At 32.7% G+C, this 22,686-nt stretch overlaps 1 protein-coding gene across 2 annotated transcripts; it reads right to left on the minus strand.

The window, feature by feature from the left end:
* On the minus strand, window positions 3,294-8,076 carry LOC104747520 (protein NLP1). Of its 2 annotated transcripts, XM_010469166.2 has the most exons (6): window positions 7,970-8,076; window positions 7,717-7,810; window positions 5,979-7,018; window positions 5,850-5,897; window positions 4,759-5,770; window positions 3,294-4,434 (listed from the first exon to the last, which is right to left on the minus strand). In XM_010469166.2, exons 3-6 carry the CDS (start codon window positions 6,822-6,824, stop codon window positions 3,590-3,592), a joined length of 2,751 nt encoding a protein of 916 aa, XP_010467468.1. In that variant the 5' UTR covers window positions 6,825-7,018; window positions 7,717-7,810; window positions 7,970-8,076; the 3' UTR covers window positions 3,294-3,589. The 2 variants fall into 2 exon arrangements, with proteins under 2 accessions (XP_010467468.1, XP_010467467.1); XM_010469165.2 differs by lacking the exon at window positions 7,970-8,076 and having other exon boundaries at window positions 7,717-7,905.

Consider the following 22,686-nt stretch of genomic DNA (forward strand, 5'->3'; position numbering starts at 1 on the left):
CTTCTTCTTCTTCTTCCTCCTTTTAGATCCAGCTTCAAGTTGAGGAACATCTTGTTCTTCGTTCGGAAGATCGGCGTTTTCTACAGCCAACGGAAGGTTTTCTCCCTCTGCTACGCTGGATGGCTCGATCTCTTCTCCGGGTGCCCGAATAGGGTCGGCGACGGTCTGGTCTGGGGTAGGATCAACTTCGGTTAGACCCTGGGATGGACCGATCTCGGCTTCAATGGCAGCTTGAGTGTCTCGGCGAACAACCTGGAGATCTTTGGCTTCCATGATGTTGCATCCAGTAGATCGTCCTAGCGAACTGGCGAAACTTGGGAAATTTGTCCTAGCCTTGCCCATTGCTGTTTCGACACGAATACGAGTAATAAGCTCCCACTGACGATCGCGCCCGGTTAGCAAAGCGTCTCTGACAAGGAGAAAGTTTGGAGCTAGGCGCGTTGCGCAAAACGGACGATCTGGGAGCAGGACAAGAAACAGTTAAAAATGGTCAGAGATGCCGAAGTCAATTAAAGTATACTAGAAAAATAAGTCTACCAGGATTTTCGNGAGCTTGACATTATCTTTGATTAAGAAGTTTTCTTGGATGTTTAATCCGAGAGCAGCATTGAGTACATTTATACAAGTATCGGAAGGCAAAATTCTATCCGAAATTGGCAACTTTCCATGCAAAATTGGCAAGAATGCAAACTTTTTCCAAATTGTCAATTTTCTTTTACACTGAAAAGGAAACATTCCGGCTAATAAGTTCAAAAAACAAAAAAGGANTATGGGCTGGCCTCATATTCACTTCCCAGCGGTTCGAACTCTTCGACGATTTAAAGCTGGATAGTTGTTCGAAGCATTGAACTCCAATGTTGACTCCAACTTCGGCTGCTATGGTAAGAACGGCCATAAAGTTACAAATGGCTCCGGGAACGAACTGGCAGATCGCTATCCTCCGTCTTTGGGCGTAGAGTAATATTAATTCCGGGATTGGGAACAGGAGGCGACACTCGTCAAAATAACCCTCGTATAAGCATATATACCCTTCCGGAGGATTCCAGGGACGTTGGTCTTCTCGCGGGATCAAAATTGTAACGTTGCTGTTGAATAAGCCACATGAGTTCAGCATGTCATTCACGGACTTGGTCAAACTCAAACTTTTTTCGCCTCCAATTCGTCCTGCGTGGTCGTACAACGGATCGATATCTTTGATCGAGAATCCCAGGGGAACGAACCGGTCTTCTTCTTGTGCAAGTACATCCGGAGTCAGTTCGGTACTTTCCTCTTCGCGACGAACTGACGACTACAAATTTGAAACTCCTGTTGAACAGCGAACCAGGAGTGGTGGGACTTCGGAAACCGATCTACTTGATTCCCCGATCTGCGCGGAGCATTCAGGGTTGAGAGTTCTTCGTTTGGAAGTACGACGAATTAGTTGTTCGCTTTCGATTTCTGGTGAAGAGGCGGGTTTCGAAGTACTCGCCATGTCCTGAGTTCGGAGAGTGCGGAAGGAAAGTGGAACAAAGGAAATAAATAGGAGAGAAATCGGAGCAAATTACCTGTCGTTGTTGGCGGAAAATGAGAAATGACGAAAGAAGAGGCGTATTTATAGAGTTGAGTGGGCAGCAACCCTACGAAAAGTAATGATGACCTACGCGACTCTTCGAATTCCGAGCTAGCGGATGTGACGGGAACGACACGTGTCATCCAGACAGTACGCAGCGAGATGATTCGGAGATCTGAGTAAAATCAATTAAGTCTTTATGGGTTAGATCGGATATTCTCTTTCCATAGTTCAAAATATTCGAATTAAATTTCGAATATTCGGAACTGGGGGGGACTAATTGTTGGTGCGGGATTCAGCACCCCCAACATACCGAACTAAACCAGAAGTATTAATTGATTGTTTAACCGGGAATCCGGTTAGGGGATCAATTAGGTCATTAGGAGTTAATTCGGACAAAGTATAATCTTGGAGAAGAAGGAACCGACATTCACTTCGACGCGGCGGCCGACTCAAGGAATGAGGCAGTTTTTCATATATCACTTTGTCCGCTAAGGAAAGTTAATATATTTAGAGATCTACAAATATGTATAAATAAGGGGAGACTTCTCCATTGTAGATCATCCAGAATCCAATACAATAATTGAGTACTCTTTGCGTTCTTTGCAATAAACCCTAATCCTTTCGAGTTCTTCTCTTTTACTCTTAATTTCAAGGTTTAGATCTATTTTCTAGAGAAATAACCATATTGAATTTGTTTCCCTCCTTAAACAAATTCATTGTGGAAACCTAGTTTCTACAATATATATTAATTAATTACTATCCCTTGGTGATTGGATGCTAATCCAATGCAGCTACCATAAGTACTGTCACTAAAAATAATACTTGGTGAATGAAGAGAAGCGGAAGAGGCAAGTCTTGAGGTGTGTTGCGAGGTGGGCGTTCGGTTTTTCGGTTTGGTTTAGGTTCGGTTTTTTTGGTTTACGGTTTTTTTTGTTTTATAAAAATGGAACCATAAAAAAACCATATGTAATTCGGTTTGGTTACGGTTAGGTTTTTTCGGTTTATGGTTTTTTCGGTTTCATAAAAAATGGAACCATATAAAAACCATATGTATCACAGTTCGGTTCGGTTTCGGTTTGGTTCCGGTTTTTAATGGTTATTTTATACTTTTAAAAAATAGATAGTTGATACATAACTAAAAATAAACATAAAAGTAAAACCTAAACATAAAAAAAAAAAAAAATAGAATCCAAATTTAGTTTTGTAATTCGATAGATTACTAAGAGATCAATAACTATAAGCCCAATAAAGAAAAAAAATATTGATATTGTTATACAATTTAAAGTTATAAGTTGGAGAAACTAATTATATCTAATTTATCCTAAATTTTTTTAAAAAACCAAAAAAACCATTCGGTTTTACGGTTTTTAACCAGACCAAACCTAAACCAAATGCTTAACTAAAATGAAAACCAAACGGATTTTTAGACTTAACCATAACCAAACCAAACTTATTATTTCGGTTCGGTTCGCTTCGGTTTTTTGGATTTCGGTTTTTTTGCCCACCCCTATCTCCTTGGTCTCTCTGCTTTGGACTCTGCCTCTTCTTCCTCCTCCTCCTCCTTCTCTAAGGGTAAATCCCGTATTCTGCAAATACAACAAATATCAAAACAAAACAATCGGTGTATTGTTTTCTGGCTTATGTGATTGGATACTATTATTCTGGCACATTCGTTTCATGTTCCTTGTACATCAATGCAATCATGGATTAGATAGTATCCTGTAATTAGACATGTCCCAAAGAAAAATAAGTGAAGACACAGAATATTTCAATCACCGTAGTTGCAGTCTTGCAAAAGCTTAAGAAACTGGATAAAAAATGATTGTACAGGCATAAGATATCGCCTTTTGTACAGACATCTGCTAGGGCGATAGAAGAGACCAGTTACTATTGCCACTTCCAAAATGGTATTCAGGGCACTGGATATATGTTTACACAAGATTCCCAGGCTGAAAAGGTAAGTGAGATTTCTACAAAAGCTAAAAATCAAGAGAGTCTTTCTGGTGCTTTGCAGCTACAACCTTCTTCGATTGCTCATCAGGAAGGACCAGTGCTACCAAAAGAACCACCCAACTTGACTTGAGAAGCTTCGTTCAGACTTATTTTAATTGTTTGGGTCTGTGTTAATCTATATATGTCGATACATTCGTCGAGATCCGCTTCACATGTCAGTAGAACCCACTCCTTATCATCATCCAGGTACTTAAGATCAAACCAGGAAATGTCATCTATGTTGAAACGCCGAGCAATCTCTTGCTGCAGCTCTCTGAAGCCGCAACTCGGGAGCAAGGTAAACCGTATTCTAGCCTCACCAAATGTAGCTTTCACTTTGATGGCACCTCCAGCTCTTAAGCTCTTGTTGCTACTACCCGGTGATGGAGGTAAATTTTCAAGAACAGGAGACTCCTTTAGTGTTGTATGGCTCTGGGTTCTTCCAGGACAATTCGTTTCCTCCTGATTCACTTGATGCAGTTCCATTTCGCTCTGAGCTCTCTTTAAGGCCGCATCAGCATCCTCAGAAACTAGAATGTTTGCAGTGTTCTCATTATTGTTGCTTGAACCAGAGCTCTTGGTGCAAGAAGATGATGGTGACCGTGGTGCTGTGTTTTCCTCAGCCATAATACCGTTTTCAGTTTGAGCATTCAAATGACTTGACTGTTCATTACTCTTCAAGGAAGGGCCATTACTGGACATATTTGGGGAGTTCAACTCTGGGAAGCTTGTATAGAATGAATCAAGTTGGATAGTGCCCTGCGCACCTTGAACAGAGTCCATAACAAGTTGGAGTTTCTTCAACGAATGCCCTACCTTCTTGATTTTCCGGGAGGGCCATCGCATTATTCCGTACTGCCTGCATATCCTTTTCAAGGTAGTTGGACAAACTGCAACATAAGAACGAAACCTTGTTACATCACTGTCTGAGAAAAGGATATATATGCATGATGAAAAAGTTTTTGGAACACGCTGATCCACTGCCACATAGATAGACTGTAAGACACTTCCGGTTTCATCTAAGACTTGTCTATTTATACTGGCCATGGAATTTTCACATATCCTCAAGCTTGTAACTTTGTTTTATATATTCATTTGGGATGTATTGGGTTGGACTAAGGAACGTATTGGTTATGATTTTCCCAAGATACAATAAGAATCAAAATTCATAAAGAGTGGAGCTATCTCTCGAGCAGTGTACAATAATTTCTTACCACCAATGCTCTTGGCTGCATCCTTGAGGCTTCCAGCAAAGTGTTGTCGAAGAACCTCCAAGCCAATGGTCTTTTCTGTTTTTGTTCTTCTCTTTTCTCCAGGTCTCCTACTGCCTGACATATTTTTCCCACCAGTCGAAGGTGTTTCAGTACTTGGACCGCTGTCGACTCTGAGTCCTGATGTTGATGCCTGCTGAAATTGCTCAGCTTCTAAAGGAACATTATTGGGGCTCGGATCAAGCTGATGGTTCTCCCTGCCAGATGAGAGCTCTTTGGGATCTTCTTTCTGGTACTCCCAGGAGAGTGATACATCTTTACCCTTCTCATTTGCCTTTATCATGTGGGATATCCATGAGGATTCTTGCATTTGAATTCCTGTCAGAGTCTCTGCGGTTTCTGCTCCACTTAGCGGGTTTTCTGAGAAGAGCATTGTCTCTCTAACAGGCAATACGACTTCTAACTCTAGATCTTTGTCAATGACAAGATTTGAACTCCTGAAATCTTGCTGCAGCGTCACAGATAGTGACTTGAGCATTTCCTGTTGCGCTTCAGTGTCGAGGCACGCTTTTGGAAAGAAAAATTCCAACACAAACTCAACTAAGCCAGATTTGCTCTTTAATGGGACTGCTAAAGCAGCATGTAGTCCAGATATCTTGGCGTGATGCGCAAGAGGGTAGTTAGTCTTGCTAAATGTGGCCACTTCTGGCACAAAAAACAGCTTGGTGGCCTCGAATGCTTTCCCAACAATGCCTTCCCCCTGGAGCAGATGGTGTTCAGAGCATGCCTCCCAAAAACTTTTGCTCTGTTCATCGGGGACAGAGCAAGCAGAATCGGTTGTTGAAACACACTGAGAGAAGTTCTCATCAGAATGTCGTGAACCACGTTTCCCTTGCGGTGCACACGGGGCCCATGACAAAGCTAGAGGCAAATCATATGATCTGCAGACTGTGGCCAAGAAATCTTTAATTTCAGGTAATGCAGCACAGTAGAAATCTTTATAGACCTGCAGAAACTGAAACACGAGGTATGACCTTAGCAATGCATATCGTTGTTTCTAGGTGCTGAATGAACTAAGAGTCCAGTTAATGCACCTCAGAGCTTGGAGTATTCAAGTTACTTGAACTCCTTAGATCAACAGCCTGCAAAAATAGCAATGTCTTTAGATTTCTAGGATCTACATAATTTGAGGTAGAGGCAAGAACCAAGAGGAAGAGAAAAACCTCAAGAGCTTTACACATCTTCTCAAGTTCTTGACGGTAATTCATCTTCTGAGTTGTTGTGACGATCTCAACAACACCCAAACAAATCCCACTACCTCTTTCAAACACAGGAAGGGCAAGTGACCCACGAACATCACACTTGCGGGCTTCTTTAATGCGTGGATATTCATCTCTTCTAAAGAAACGCACATCAGGAGTCCACTCAGGCAACTTCTGCAAGAAAACACGACCGGGAAGACCCACATAATCATTCATACCCTCATCAGCCGGGAAATTATAAGTCTCTGAAACATGTCTGTATTCTGCAAGGCTGGAGTATTCTTGGTTGAATAAATGTGGCTGAGCCCAAGTGGTCAGAAAGCTCTTCCCTTCCTGCTGAACTGGCACCCATATCTGTACCAGGAAGTCCTTATCTTGCACCGTCTCATTAAGACCGCTAATAGCTTGTAATAGTCTCTCCTTCACAGATGAAGAAGGGCCTTCACTTGCTCTTGGAGCAATCCACCAACTTTTTCCCAACTCAGCTTCTTCAAGGAGAAACTTTTCAGCCTGGTTAAAAGATTCTTGATTCATTGATTTGTTGTTTTCTGTTTCTTCATTATCTTGAGATGGGTTCTCACCAAAGCAGAGGAAAGTGCTATTGTCATTCATGGCGGTAGAAGCTGAACCAGATTGTTCAGTCTGCTTCAAGTTCTTATTGTCTGTTGTCTCTAGCCAACATCCATCAAACAAGAGCTCATCCATAAAATCCAAATCCATGGCCGTGTCAGGGAATGCCCCAAAGCTAGAATTAGGTGAAAACCCACCATTTCCTTCTCCCCCATCGCCACCACCATCATCTTCCATGTCTAATAATTTCCTTCTTTTTTTTTTTCTATTCTTCCAATCTTAACATCCAACAGATCCTACCAAATCCACAAGTCCCCAGAGACTGTGCTAGTGTGCTTAGTTATTCTTCTTCATGGACCAGACAAGCATAAGCGTCTTAAAGATGAATAGACACAAGACAAACTCCTCTCCTTGTAATGTCCAAACCCAACCTGAAAAAAAAGGTTACAAAAACATTATCAAAGACCCAACCAAAGAACAAGAGAAGAGAAGAGAAGAGAAGAATCAAACTGTTGTTATCCCATATCTCAATATTATCAAAGTGCTTTTTCCAAAGAATGAAATCATAGAAGATGCTACAAAAAAAGAAAAATCTTATATCTAAGCAGCTTCGCTTTCAATGGAGATTTGACTTAAGATGGTATCAATCAAAGTAGAGTGCCATCCAATTTCAAGTACTAGATTCTGGAACATTAATTAAAGCTCGTTTAACAAACAACTCAAATGAAGATTACTACTAGCCTATAGATAATTGAAAACGAAATCAAATCTGATCGTCTATGAAAGTGTAAGATTTCAGATTAAAAAACCCTCAGAAAACATTCTAAATCAAAACCCCCAAAAGAAACTTTAAAAGAGATTTAGTAAAAATTTCACCAAAAAGTTACTAACTTTATCAAGATTTGTGGCACAGAGAAACATAAAAAGCTTCACTTTAGATTTGTAACCAAAACCCAAGAACACTTAAGAGAAAGCACTGACAAGAAGAAACACAGATTTGGTTTTGCTCTGTGTAAATTAAAAAGAAGTTGGTGGGTCATTCTGTTTCTTCATAAACAAAACACAAATCACACAAATGATAAGCAAAATCAAATCTTGGGAATATTTATATATAAGAAAAGAAATAAACCTGTGAAAGTTCTTATCACAAAGCAGCTTCTCTCTCGTTTGTTGAATGGTGTCTTCTTCCTTTCTTTTTTTCTCTTGTTCCGGACAAAAGTTACCTGGTGAAGGCAATGATGATTAGACTATTTTAATCTCGAAACCATGTGATTGATGATTTATGTATGGGCTTAAAGATTCTTTCCCAAGGACAGACAAGTGGACCCGTGATAAGAGCAACCACTGTTCTAATCACACTTTATATACAACTTTGTCCGTACCTGCTGCAATTAAAAAATAAGTAAACAGTTCTCGATCTTGGTTTCTCAAAGACAAATCAATCTTCTCTTCTGCAAGAAAGATCAAAGAAGGAAACAAAAACAGAAGAAACAAAACAAAAAAAGGAACGAAGTTTGTAGTTTTTGGTTTTGAGGTGAGATGATAAAAAATGTTTTTCTTAAATCGTGTGGTTGGTGTCCTGCTCTCTCTCTTTGTTGCCCCTAGATAAATATTTCTATTAATGATATAGTATAAGATTATTATTGTTAATCATTTGTGGTGATTACGTATGCGTACTTTGTTTTATTTCGTCGGTACTTTGTTTTATTCGGCGCTATTCATTTCATTGGTTATAGAACTTAGAACTAGGCTGTATATATCAATGAATGAATCGGTCGGATCAAACAAGATTCTTATAGAGAACAAACATGTCTTTCGTGTTGAACAGGTTCCTTCATTGAAAGTTTGACCTTTAAGAGTTTAATTTAGTTTCTCTTGTATTTATATTCTTTCTGACATCAGCCCTAGTTTAAAATAGTTTTGCTAATCAAAAACAAAACAAAAATGTTCTCCGATCGGTATATAATTGCATCATTAGCAGAATGATATTATAAGGTTGTGAATGGTTGTCCAGTCCGCTCCGGACCAGACTGAAGTCGGACCAGTCCGGAGTTAGTATGCCATTCACCATTCTAGACTAGTATGCACTTTTCCATACTATACATCTCCATACTAGTCTGGAATTAAAAAAAAAACTGCAGACTGTATAAATTATACTATTGGTCCGATTATTTCAGTTTACTCCATAAATGCTTTATACCAACTCCATATCAATAGTAAAAGTTGAGTAAAAACATGTTCAAACTAGTTGAATCCTATTACTCTCATCTCATTGGTTAAAGTTGTGTTTCTTTGTACTTTCTAAAAATATATAAATATATATATATAGATGCATTCATAAATGTTAAAATTCACAACAACAAAAAATCATATTCCCGAAAACAAAATCTAGATCTAGAGAGAACCCTCTACTTTTTAGTCATTGAAGCTCTTCAATCTAAAACTCTTTTGAATCAACCATTTATCTCATCTCAAATTCATAAGTAAGTTTTATTTTCTCACCTCATTTTCTTTTTAGTTTAGTTTATAGTAGATATTTGAGAATTTATTAGTTAATTTTTTAAGCATGATGAGCTAGTTTATTAGTATATATATGATGTTTTTAGTTAATTTTTAGTTTAATTTTATATTTATTAACGAGCAAAATGACTCAAATGAACAAAATGAGGTCGAGAGAGAAGATAGACCATATATGGCAAACATACGAGACAATATTGCTGATATGTTATGGGATAATCGAAATAATAGATTTTGATTTGTAATTTTTAAAAACATTTTGTAATAGTTATTAGTTAATTATGATTAAAAATATTATTAAAATTGTTTTTAATATTTTTGTACACACCATTCCATACCATAGTCCAATTTTAACCATTCATAATGGTATGGTGTTATGCATACTATTGTATGGTGTTGTGCATACCACTAATTACTCCATACTACAGTCCACTTTACTCCATACTAAAATCTTAGTATGCACTATGTAGTATGGAGTGTATGCAGCAACCATTCAAAGCCTAAGATTCTACAAAAAAAATTCGTTGTCACACAAACATTTAGCTTACAACGGGTCAGGTGCTAACTAGACAGGTTGTGAACAGAGCCGGCCGTAAGCACAGGCTGATGAAGCAGCTGCTTGCGGCCCTATATTGATAAATAATTTTCCGGCCCTAAAATTAGCAAAATTTCTTATTAGTGTAGTGGTAAGGAATTACTAAAACCTCTTGGAGGTCTCCGGTTCGACTTTGTTTACAATCAGTTTTATTAATTTTGTTTGATTCATTAAAGATAATCGGCCAAAAAAAATTTTGGGCTTGTGGCCGATATAGTCTGTGCGACGGCTCTGGTTGTGAACATCCCAATATTACACATTTATGATTTTATCTGAACTGCAATAAAAGAAAAAAGCCAAAGTAAATAAATCATTTTTTTTTCCTTTTTAAAAATCACCAAGTGAGTAAAACAAAATTGAGCAACGATGTAAGTCAAGTCGTAGAGACATGCTCAGTTTCCAATCGGACACTAACACAGGATCCATATCCATACATCATAGGTTCATCATTAACCAAAATTTAATGGTTAAACTAGTCTATTTATCTATATATGTGCGTCGATATTAATTACATAATCTCCAAAGAGCCAGGCTTAAGCTTTACTTAATAAGTAAAACGGCTCTCAATGATTTGAGGAGCCATATCATCCGATTCTCCACTCCATTAGCCGCGTCCGGGACATGACTAAACCAAAGGTCACTAAACTCTTTAATTACTCTTTATATCCTTAAACAGAATTAAAATTGTATCAAATACAAATAGTTGAATCCTCGTGTAATTCACAAATATCATTTCAATAGCTATTTTATCAAATACTAGAATTTGTACCCGCGCATGCGCGGGATTTTAATCGAAAATATTAATATGTAACATCCGCAAACCAAATATTGTAGTTCTGGTGTGGGTGTCGATCGATACACAACGATCGACACCATGAATTTCGGTTTGGTCGAGTTTGTTTTAATTGCTGTTTGGTTCGGTTTGGTTCAATTAGAAATCCCTAAATCGCTTTTATAAGGGAAGAAGCGACGAATTAAGGGTTTTGGGAGTTTCACTTGTCGCCGTTAAGTGAGAAAAAGGGAGAAAAGGAGAGAAAACGTTTCTGTAAGTTTCTGGGCTTGTTCTTGGTATTTTGGAAAGATCTGTGACTGTAGAAGGGATAGCTGTTGCTGGGAACGAATGAGAAGCTCCTGGAGGTGTTGATTCCATCGATTTCTCAACCCAATCTTCCTATTTTTGAGGTGAGTGCTTGACCATGGTTGATCAGAGCATGAGATCACTTTTGTTTGGCTGTTCTTTGTCTATTTGTGGTGTTTGCTTGCTTGGGTGTGTTGTTTTCGAGTTTCCCATAGGTTTTTGTGTCATTTGGGTGAGTTTGGGGACGAAATCAAGATGATTGGAATCGGGATTCGACGTTCGTATTCGTGCAGTTCGCGTCTGCAGGTATGGCATCGATCGACACCGTTCGAGCATCGGTCGACACTGTTTGTGTCAGCATCGGTCGACACCGTTCAAGCATCGGTCGACACCATGGTTCCTAGCATCGATCGACACCGGTTTAGCATCGGTCGACACCAGTCTCATCCGAGACTTGTTTTCCTGGTTTGATGTATTGCTTGTGTTTTGTTTGCTTGCTTTAACATGAGGGTCTCATATGCTTGTGTGTATAACCTAGTAGATGGGAGGATAGCCTCACTAAGTATTTATGATAATACTTACGCATCTCAATTATTGTTTGTGGTGTGCAGGTAAAGGCAAAGTGTGATCGTGGAATCATGGCGATGAGGAGGAGGATGATCTAGGGTCTCGTTTGTGTGTTATTGGATTTATTGGTTATGTTGTTGGAACCTTGGTTAGTGTTATGTTAGGTTGATGGATAGAATGATTAGAAATGTTATTGTATTGGTTTTGTATAATTGGTATGTGTCGGCTGTGCATGTTATTTGGATGTTGGTTTACTGTTGGTTGGTTTAATTAAGTAGTATGGAATGCTTAATTATGTATTGTATTTAAAAAAAAAAAAATAGGTCGGGTTGTTTCATAATATCAATTTTTGAGTTCAAATATAATCATTTAAACTTTTGAATATAAATCTATATAAACACTAAACTTACTTTACTACATAATATACAACATATATATTGTTGAAGATAATATTTTTTAGTTATATCTATTTGCGCGTGATTTTTATTGAATAGAAATATAATCATTTGAAGTTTAAAACATAAATCTATATAAAAGCTATACGTATTTTACTAATCTATATATAACATATATTGTCTATTGTCGCAATAATGTTTTCTTGGCAAATCAACAATATATCACATGGTAACAAAAAAATTACTTAAAAAACCTCACTCGAAGAGTCTACCGTCTTCTGACCTATTAGCCCTAGAAGAGTTCATTTTATATTCATATCTCATGAAAATATCTTTTTAAAAGTTCTAATGTCGACTGTTGATCGTTGGGCTAATTATAGAGATCATTTTAACATATTGATATCACATGTTAAATGTTAATATACAAAGTTTTATAAACATTTTTAGTGTTATTTCGCTACAATGGAGTTGTCCAAATACATCACCTCCAATAATAGAATTTTCGACCAAGTCAAGAATTCTTAGATGGTGAAACCATTAAACCCGACAATGAATATACGTTCTCTAATCCAAATTACATATCTTCTAAAACTTCATATGCTGTTTCCAGATGTTAATTTAATGATGCATTCTCATCTTCTGTCTTTTCAAAAAAACATAGTGTACTTTAAATATGTTGTTTCTCCCAATGTTTTGGGTTAAAAGTATATGAGAAAATTAATAAAATCTCAAGCTTGTTTTATATTTAAATTTTTTTATCATGTTATAGAATTGTAGCTTCAGTTGATAATATATCTTCTGAGATATGCTACACAAATCATATGTCACTTTTGTAACAGTTTACATATCATTTTTCTATATTTTGTGACCATTGATTTTGTTTCTTTAGACAGATTATTTTTTTCAAAAGTCTTTTTCATAGTTTTCCCAAAAAAAGTGTGACTCTTACAATGTCTTCATTTTTGATCAAAACTTTTAAGTTGAATTGAGTAATTAAGCTTTTATTTTTCTTTAAGTAAAATTTAATAATAAATCTTTGTAGTATATGTTTCTAATTAAAAACTAATATTTCATTTCAATTTTATTTTTATGTTTAGAATTTTAGAAATAAAATTACATAAATTGTTTTTTACTCCACCATGCATTAAAATCTTACTTCCATTCTAAAACTCACTAATCCATTCTAAATTTTGGAATATGAAATTTTTTTGGTTAAAATTTGAATAATAACATTACTACTAATACAATTCATAGTATTATTTTTACTATTTGAAATTTTTATTTATGTCAGTTTATTCATTTTTATTATTTATTATTTAATAAAAAATTATGTAATTTATCATAATTTAATAGGATTTTAGTGGAACTGACTAACTTTATTGCCTACTCAATTAATGAAAGAAAATATTATATGGTTTGAAAACGTGTAAAAGTTAAGGTTTATAAAACTACATAAAGGCATAATCATAATCATGTATTTAAACTATTTCATTTCTCATCCAAGATATGGTTTTTATTATGATAGGTGTCGCTAAAAGAGAATGCCAAATTTAGAAAAAACTTTCTCATATTAAAAGTTAGAAAAAACTTTCTCATATTATATAAGATATGCTTTGAAAGTTCATTTTCAATAAATAACTTTTTTTACAAAACACTATTCTAGTTTATTGGTGTTATAACATTTTGATGATTCAATACAAATAATTTTAGATCAACTTTAAGTAATATCAATTAATTTTAATAGATAATTTAAATTTATACATAATAAATAAGATAAGTTTATTTTATTATTTATAAAAATAATATCTGACCTAATTAATTAATATTATAAGATCAAATATTATCTATATTTCAAATATAATATATTTTTCTCATATGACCAAAAATAGTATTTCAAATCTAAAAAATATTAAATATTATCTTGTGATAAAAAAAAAACTGTGAATCAATAACAAAAAAAGCATATGAGAAACATATCTAGTTATATGTTTTGATGAGAGAGAGGGTCTCTCATTTGAGAAACAACATATCTATTTATCTAGCCATTTTCAATTAATATATATTTTTAGTTTTAGTTTATTTTTAAGACGGCTTTCTCATTGACAGACTTGAGACTCCAATAGAAGTGCTTTAAAAGCCACAACGTGACAAATCTAAGTACGTAGGTCTGAATCTTTTCTAAAGAGAATTGTTAGAGACTATTTTTTGTTTTGTTTTTTCTTATGGGAGGAACGAGGAAGTATTGTTGCTTCACAAAAACGTTTGGTAATAAGTTTTTGTGTATGATGTTAACATTAGTTTAGAGTTTAGCTAGACTCGAAATCATTAGTAATAATACTAATAGTTAAGCTATGATATTACCGCCTTTCTATTTTCTTAGCCTGCCACATAAATAATCGTTTTCAATATGTGACATGCTTTCTACTATAAACAATATCGAATTTTGTATATTTAATATACGATTCTCAATTTTGGAAAGCGTTTAAACCTAACATGGCATGTTTAGGATACGCTTATATATTGAATATACGTGTTTAAAATAAGCATTTAAACCTCAGTTTTTTTTTTTGGGTCCTAAAAGGTCAATATCCTTTTACTCGCTCAATAATTTACCATTTCTCTTTAGATTCAATTAGCTAATTGTATCAACGTTTTCCATTATTTTTTGGTCATCAAAGTTTTCCATTCATTGTTTTGGAAGCTAATTAACTTATATAAGACCTCTTCTTCTTGATTGAATATACTCTATTTCTTTTTTCAGCTTTCAATACAAACAAAGATTATAATAGAGAATAATGGAGGGCCTGTCGCTACTGGTGTTAATAGTCGTTTTTGCCGTTTTTGCAGTTTTGATAGGCTTTGGCATGTGTTTTACGCGTATCTTAGAAGAGACAAATAATGATCCTTCATAATCGGTGATTATACGTCAATTCGACTATGTCTATCTAAGATACTTTTTATTGTTTTCTAATAAACATAATCTAATCTATGTTTATAGTTTCGGTTTCTGTTTTTCTTTTTTCTTTCTCATCAATAATATAGTTTGTTCCATTACTTGGTTTATAAATAAAAATAGTACTTTTGGCCTTTAAAGTTTATATAGCACTAGAATTTGTACCTGCGCACGCGCGGAATTTTAATTTAAAATATTTTCTATTAATCTAAATTCTTGAGCTCAAATATATTTATTCAAAATTTTAAGTATAAATCTATATAAACACTAAACTTACTTTACTAAGTGATATACAACAAATGTATTGTTGAAGATAATGTTTCATTGTTATATTTATTTGGTTGAGATTTTAGTTTAATTTTTTTAGGAATAAGAATCATTTAATATAAAAATAATTAATCATTTGAAGTTTAAAAGATTAATCCATATAAAAGTCATTTTTATTTTACTAATTTATATATAACATATATTGTCTAGTATCGCAATAATGTTTTTTTGGCAAATTAACAATATATCACGTAGTAACAAAAAAATGACTTAAAAACCTCCCTAGAAGAGTTTATTCCACATTCATATCCCACGAAAACATCTTTTTAAAATTTCTAACATCGAAAGTCGATGGTTGACCTAATTATAGAGATTATTTAAACATAGTGATATCACATTAAATGCAAATATACAAACTTTCATTAAGATTTTTATTGCTATGTCACTACAATGGAGTTTTCCAAGTGCATTACCTGCCATAATAGAACTTCCGACCAAGTCAAGAATGCTTAGATGGTGAAACGATTAAACCCGACAATGAATATCTGTTCACTAATCTAAGTTTGTCTAAAACCCTTATATGTATGTTATTTTCAGATGTTAATTTTGTGATACAACCTTAGATTCATCTTCTCAAAAAAACATGGTGTACTTTAAATATGTTGTTTCTGCCAATTTTTTCGGTTAAGAGCATTTAATAGAATTGATGAAATCTCAAGCATGTTTTATATTTTATATTTTATCATGTTATAGAATTGTAGCTCCGGTTGATAATATGCATTGTGAGATATGCTATACAAATCACATGTCATTTTTTTTGTATGGCTTAAATATCATTTTTTCTATATTTTATGACCATTGATTTTGTTTTTTTAGATGGATTATATTTTCAAGATTCTTTTTTATAGTTTTCCCAAAAAAAAAGTGTGACCTTTTTAATGTCTTCGTTTTAGATCAAAACTTTAAGTTGATGTGAGTAATTAATCTTTTATTTTTCTACAAGTAAAATTTCATAATAAATCTTTGTAATATATGTTTCTTAGAAACAAATGTTTCACTTCAATTTTATTTTTATGTTTAGAATTTTATAAATACAACTACATAAATTGTTTTTTTACTCCACCATACATTAAAATCTTACTTCTATTCTACAACTCATTAACCCATTCTAAATTTTGGAATATAATAATTTTTTGGTTAAAATTTAAATAATAACATTACTACTAAATTAAATCCACAGTATTATTTTTACTATTTTAAAATATTCATTTATTTTACTTTTATTATTTACTAAAACAAATTTTATTATTGTATTTACTATTTAAAATTTTAAGTAATCTTACTTAATTCGTTTTTATTTAATTTTTATATTATTAATTATGAGTAATAAATATGCAATGAATAAATATTTAAAATATTATTTTTAATGCAAAAAAATATATATCATTGTTTAGGTGGATGATGATGTGGAAGAATGAGAAGAGAGAAAAGTTAACTTTATATATATAGATATATAAGATTATATAATAGTGCACGACGTCTCTCTCTTTCTCTATTTCTAATATTTGTAATTCTTATTTTCTTCGCTCTAGTCCGGCAGGCCCTACACATGTTGCTTTAAGGAAACAATAATATAATCTCACTTCGACTACTTAACAGATTTGGTACCATCCTTGTGAATCTGCTCTCCGGAATGCAAACTTCTCCAAAACATGTAATGATGTAAGTGATTCTTGCTTTCTCACTTGACTTTGTGATTGTAATCACTATTATCTCTGCCATTGCCAATTTCTTGCAACACAAGACACCAATAGTACTGAGTTGTTGTTTCTCTCTTGTTTCTAGGTTCCTGAGATGATAACTGGAAAGGATGTTACGGACTTGATGGATCCAAATCTGAAGGGAGATTTCTCTAAAGAAAAAGCTATCGTAATCTTAAATTCGCCTCTGAATGTTGCAACACTTGAAGCTCGGCCTGCGACTTTAACCCGACCCGACCTGACCCGACCCGAAAATTTCGGGTTTCGGTTCAACCAAATTTAGGGTTCGGTTTTATTCGGAAGGATTGAAAATCTAGTTCGGTACCCGACCTGACCCGAAACCCTATTTTTTTTATTTTTTAATAAAAACAAAAAATTATACGTAATTTAACCGGTTTAAACCGGATTTATACCGATTTTAATCGATTTTAAGATTTAAACCGGATAAACCCAAGACCAATTCTCATCCGATCCGACCCGAAATCCGACCCGACCCGAACCGATTTTTTGTTCGGTTATGTTCGGTGGATTTTTTGAAAACCCGAATACCCCGAATAACCGAAAAAACCGACCTGACCCGACCCGTATGCCCGAACTCGCAGCCTTACAAGCTAAAGCACAAGTAAGGGTGCTTACTAGCTCTGTGACAGTAATTGTATTCTTCATGATTGGTTTTTAGTATTCATGTTATATAAAGCTAATCTCAGAAATAAATATTGCTGCCTAAAGCCCTTGCTTTACGAGCTTTAGCTCCGGGCCGGGCCTGATTTTGCTTGCAGGTTCCAGCTGCTGAAATGGTTGAACTGGCAAAGCAGCAAGATGTAGCATCTTCTAGTCAACAACAAGAAGTTGAACCCTTGCAAGAAGTAAGAAGGAAGAATCATTGTTGAATTCTTAATTTTCCTTGTTCATCATGTTACAAAAAAACTGATCATTTTGCTTGCAGGTTCCATCTTCTGAGACAATAAAGCAGCAGGAGGAAGCATCATCTTCGAGTCAACAGCAACAAACTTGAACAATGAATCTTCTGATATCATAAAAACTTTGGAACTCTTCTCGGATTTGCACCTTTGTTGGTTTTAGATTGAGGGTGTTTTGTGTATTTTCTAACAACTTCAAACATGTTTATGTTGTTGCATGCACAAATCATGCATAGTACATCGATATTTTTTGGGTCACATATATTCACACGATGAACAAAATACAACATGAACATTTTTATACAAAAAAAAAAATGAAATATACAATTTCCGAAAACAACAATTTCAATTTTTTTTTTAAAACATATAATTACATTTATAAAAAACGTTTAAAATTATTGGAGTCAATATTTATTATATAAAGCTGGATATCAAAGTTACTCATTAACAAGATCGTGACACGTGTAAAATATATTGATTAGATGTTGACACATGTCAAAAATTTTAAAAAATTAGATTTACAGAATTTTACATTTTTATATTTTTAAAATTTTATTTTTCTAAATCAAAAAGGAAAACTAACAAAATCAATATATTTTTCATTGTATGTTAATTATATTATATGTTTGTTCTTAATAAATTTATTTTTTATATTTGAGTTTTTCTGTTACCTCTCCTCCTCCTCTCAGCCAAATATCTCCTCCTTTCGGTGAAAACTCTCATTTTTTTTGGTGAAATCCTCTCTGCTTCTCTTCAAAGGAATTTTTAACATATCGCTTACCATCTCTCCTTCCCCGGCACCGCAGCTTCTCCTCCTTACTCGTCTTCTTCATTTTCGAAATAATTTTTTTTTTGAAATCCTCGAAATGCATTGTGGAGTCTTTTTTTTTTGTCGACGCATTGTGGGAGTCTAATATTTATAGAAAGAAAAAATACAATTCAGGCCTCAAATTGTTGGGCCATACATATTAATTTTTGGGCCTTTTGTATCAATATGTGATGTTATGAAATATTTGTGATTATGTGGTTCAAATATTTAAGCTCGCTGATCTGTCGGATATTCGGAAAAATAAATCTAAAATTTTAGCTACAAAAGATATAGAGATCTCTATGTGTGGGTCCAACCCAAATTTTGATAGAGTGTTTTTCAAATGCTCATTTTCAGACAAGATTTTAAAATTTTGGTTTTTACTTCTTCTATGTTATTTATTTATAAAACCAAAAACCATTTTTTTTTCTTTTGGGGCCTTTTTAAAAAAATACTTGTGGATTCATGTTTTTATTAAGTCCATGTAGTTATCACTGCGGTTAAAAAAAAGAGACTTTTGTTGTTGCATTCTAAAACTACTCTTAGTCCAATGTAAACGAGATGATAATTAAATATTTTGATTTAAAAAAATCAGATATGATTAGGTTCTTACTGATTATTGCAAGATCCATTTCTGATCCGATTTCCGGATCCTATCACCATTTGAATTATTAGCTTGTATCATAGCAATATCGAACCTATTCTTATTGTTGAGTAGTAGAGATATAGCTTCACCCTCTTCATTTCAAAACCGAAAAATCTTGTCCTCTACATAAATCTAGTTATAGCTCCCAAGCAGATGCATAAATTGATTTCCCTTAACGAAAAAATAAGAAATCTAAAATCAAAATCTTGTGGATTCTTGTTTTTATTAAGTCCATGTAGTTTTTAAATTGTTTTTTGGATCTTTTTTTTTGTTTTTTAGATTTATTTTTTTTGCCTACAGATTTAAAAACTAAATATATCAAATATCAAAATAAAAATACTAATTTAAATCTATACATGTTTGTGAGTTAATTTGACTTATTGACCATTCAAAGCATGCTTGACTTTTATTGACATAAAAATTACTAATTTTAAATCTGCATAAACCAAAATTTATTCACACACTCTTTGGTATTGATTTCCACAATATCAGTGGTGGAGTATAAATACTGTACATTTTGTACATTTGAAAATTATGTCTAAAATGGTTGATTTCCATGCCACCCACCTATAATGGTACCTTTTAAAAAAAAAAGTTAAAACATAGACAAACTGTTTTTGAATCAAGAAAAAAAAAGTATAGAGAGAAACCTAATTCTGATTTGATCATGAAAATATGACAATCGATCTTAATGTTTCCGTCTATTTCTATATAAAAAAGTATTTGTTGTATAGGACAACAAACCTAGTATAATTTCATTTAAACGTCTTATCTGTTTATCCAAACAAAAAATGTAAATATACGTTTTTCCATGAAAACTACAAAAAAAAAATTGTTTTAGAGTAAAATTATACAATCATGTTTTAAAAAAAAAAATATACTCACATTTTACTCATAATTGCAAGAATTATATTGTCACGCGATGAACAATATAACATGAACATTAATGTTCGATTAGTGTTCATTCAAATCTTTGGTTCTTGTATATATTAAACTAAGATGTACATTCATTTGAGTATCAAATAACATAATCACACTTTTTTTGGTCTTTTAAATATTATGATATCAAAATTAATATTGATATTTTCATGATATTATGTAGTTTCTTAGCCTAGTAAGTATCACCCGTGATGAAATTTCTTTTTCCTATTTAGCAATACTTGATTGTTAGTTTCGGAAATGACCATCAATATAAACTTTTAAATAGTTGAAAAAATGTTGAACATTGGAGTCAATCTTATATAATATAAGAATGTTTCTTGAAATTTACTCTAAACTTTTTTACATTTACTTTTAATATTTGAAATTTGTCAGACGAGTCTCTTTTAATTGTTAGTGATGTGTTTAATTATTATATTAATTTATTATGATTAATTTCTTTACTTTGACTAAATATATATATATATATATATATATATATAATTTTCTCAGTCTTTTATTTATCAATATTTTAAATATCAATATTATGTCGGGAAAAATATTCATATATGACACCAATAATATAGTTTATTTGACACTTATAATGTGGAGAACATAATTAAACTCTTATAAATTAATTGATTGATTAATTCCAAAACTACATTGTTATAAAAAAAATTTAATGGCATACTAATTATCATATGTATGATCAAACGATAATGTATAAATTTTGAATATTACATACTTCATCAACTTTATCAGTTAAAATATAATTAAGAAATAACGTTGAGCTACAATATTTCAATTTTGATTTTTTCTTTGAAATAGCATTATATGAAAAATTTCAAACATCTTTACTCACGAGTAGAAAGCTAATGGCAAAAATAATATTCCATCAATAAGAGTCAACACCGAGGTGCAAACTATCTTGATATTAAAATGAATAGCATTATTTTTTGCATTTTTCGAAGATTCAATACTTGAAGCACTTCTTAATTTGATCATACCATTTCAAGTTCTTGTTGAAGATAGATCACTTCCTCATATCTTCAAAAAAAAAATCATGAAGTTTGATGTTGTAATAAAGTAGATATTTTGTTCTGTAATTGAAAATAATCACAACTTGTGAAATGAAAGCTCAACAACAAACTTGTTATAATGTTTTGACATGTGTCATCTTCTTCTTTTAATTGTTAGCAACGTGTGCAACTATTTACATTAATTTACTATAATTTAATTTCTCAACTTTTTGAAAATAAAATATATATATTTTACTATTTTCATTTGTTTTTTTCATAATTTTTAATACCAGTTTTATGCGGGGAACAAATTTATATATTACACCAATAATATGGTTTATTTGACACCTATGGTGCAAATAACAAAATTAAACTGTTACAATATATATATATATATATATATTTGTTGATTCAAAAACAAATTTTTATAAATAAGCTTTAGTAACATACTAATGATCATATGTATGAATTTTAAATAAAATACATGGTTCATCAATCACATCAAGAATTATATTAAAAATGAATTAGACGATAATCATTACAATTGTGTTACAGTAAGATTGATCTGTCTTTTATATAGTTGCAAATGATCACAACTAACAGTTAAGATTTTAGTTTTTTTATTCTTTAACTCTTATTGTGTCATCATCTCCAACCAAATAGTTTTACTACTATATCACCAAGTTTTAGTCTACCACACTCTTACCACCATTTTATCGCTAATAAATGTAGTATTACCTTTTAATGATATTCTTTACATGTCAACCAAATAAATCTGATTGTTTTTGTTACAATCAAGCTATCTTATTTTGGTCATATATCGAGTCATTGTTCTCTAGCACTACAGTTATAAAAAATAAAAGATAGATGTACCTAAATGTATCAACCATAACAAATCATTCTCTTTACACTATCATATTTGGTTTAAAGTGACGGCCAGAAATTGTATAAGCTTACAAAGAGTTTGATATGATTCTTGATTATATTCATTTTTAGATGTAAAAACTATATGAAGTGGCTAAGATCTCCTCAAAAACTACAGAATTGCAGATCTTCTTAAGTGCGTATAATTGGTGGGATGCTTAAATCACAAAAAGATTGACAGAATTTGTGACTTTTTACTGATCTTTTCATAAAAAAACATGCATGTTTTTCCAAGTTTAAAACTTGAACATTGGTAAAAAAAATGTCCTCTCTTTTTTTGCCAACTGATATTCCTCATAAGATATAAAAACTTGTTTTGTGCATTTTAATAGACTAGAAAATACTATAAACTATCATACAATTTTTATTGTATATATCGAGATAATTTAATAGTTAAAAATCCAAATAAGCATTCAAATTTCTCCAAATTAGCATCAAAACTTTACTATTGTGCTTATGATTAACAATGGTTATATAAAATATGTATATAATACATAATCTAAATTTTATATACACCAAACCAACAAAATTAGACAAAACTATAAATCATTAAATATTTTTTATTTTGGTGTAAAAATCATTAAATAATTACAAAAAGAAAACTTAATTAATAACACACATATCGTGTGGGTAACCCTTTTAGTATATTATGTAATGTAGATAAAGTTCCTCTCATTAACAACAATACCAAACACTAATTTCATACACCATGCAATGCAAAGTCCTCAAATG

This window comes from Camelina sativa, chromosome 15 (assembly GCF_000633955.1).
Source record: "Camelina sativa cultivar DH55 chromosome 15, Cs, whole genome shotgun sequence".
NCBI lineage: Eukaryota > Viridiplantae > Streptophyta > Magnoliopsida > Brassicales > Brassicaceae > Camelina > Camelina sativa.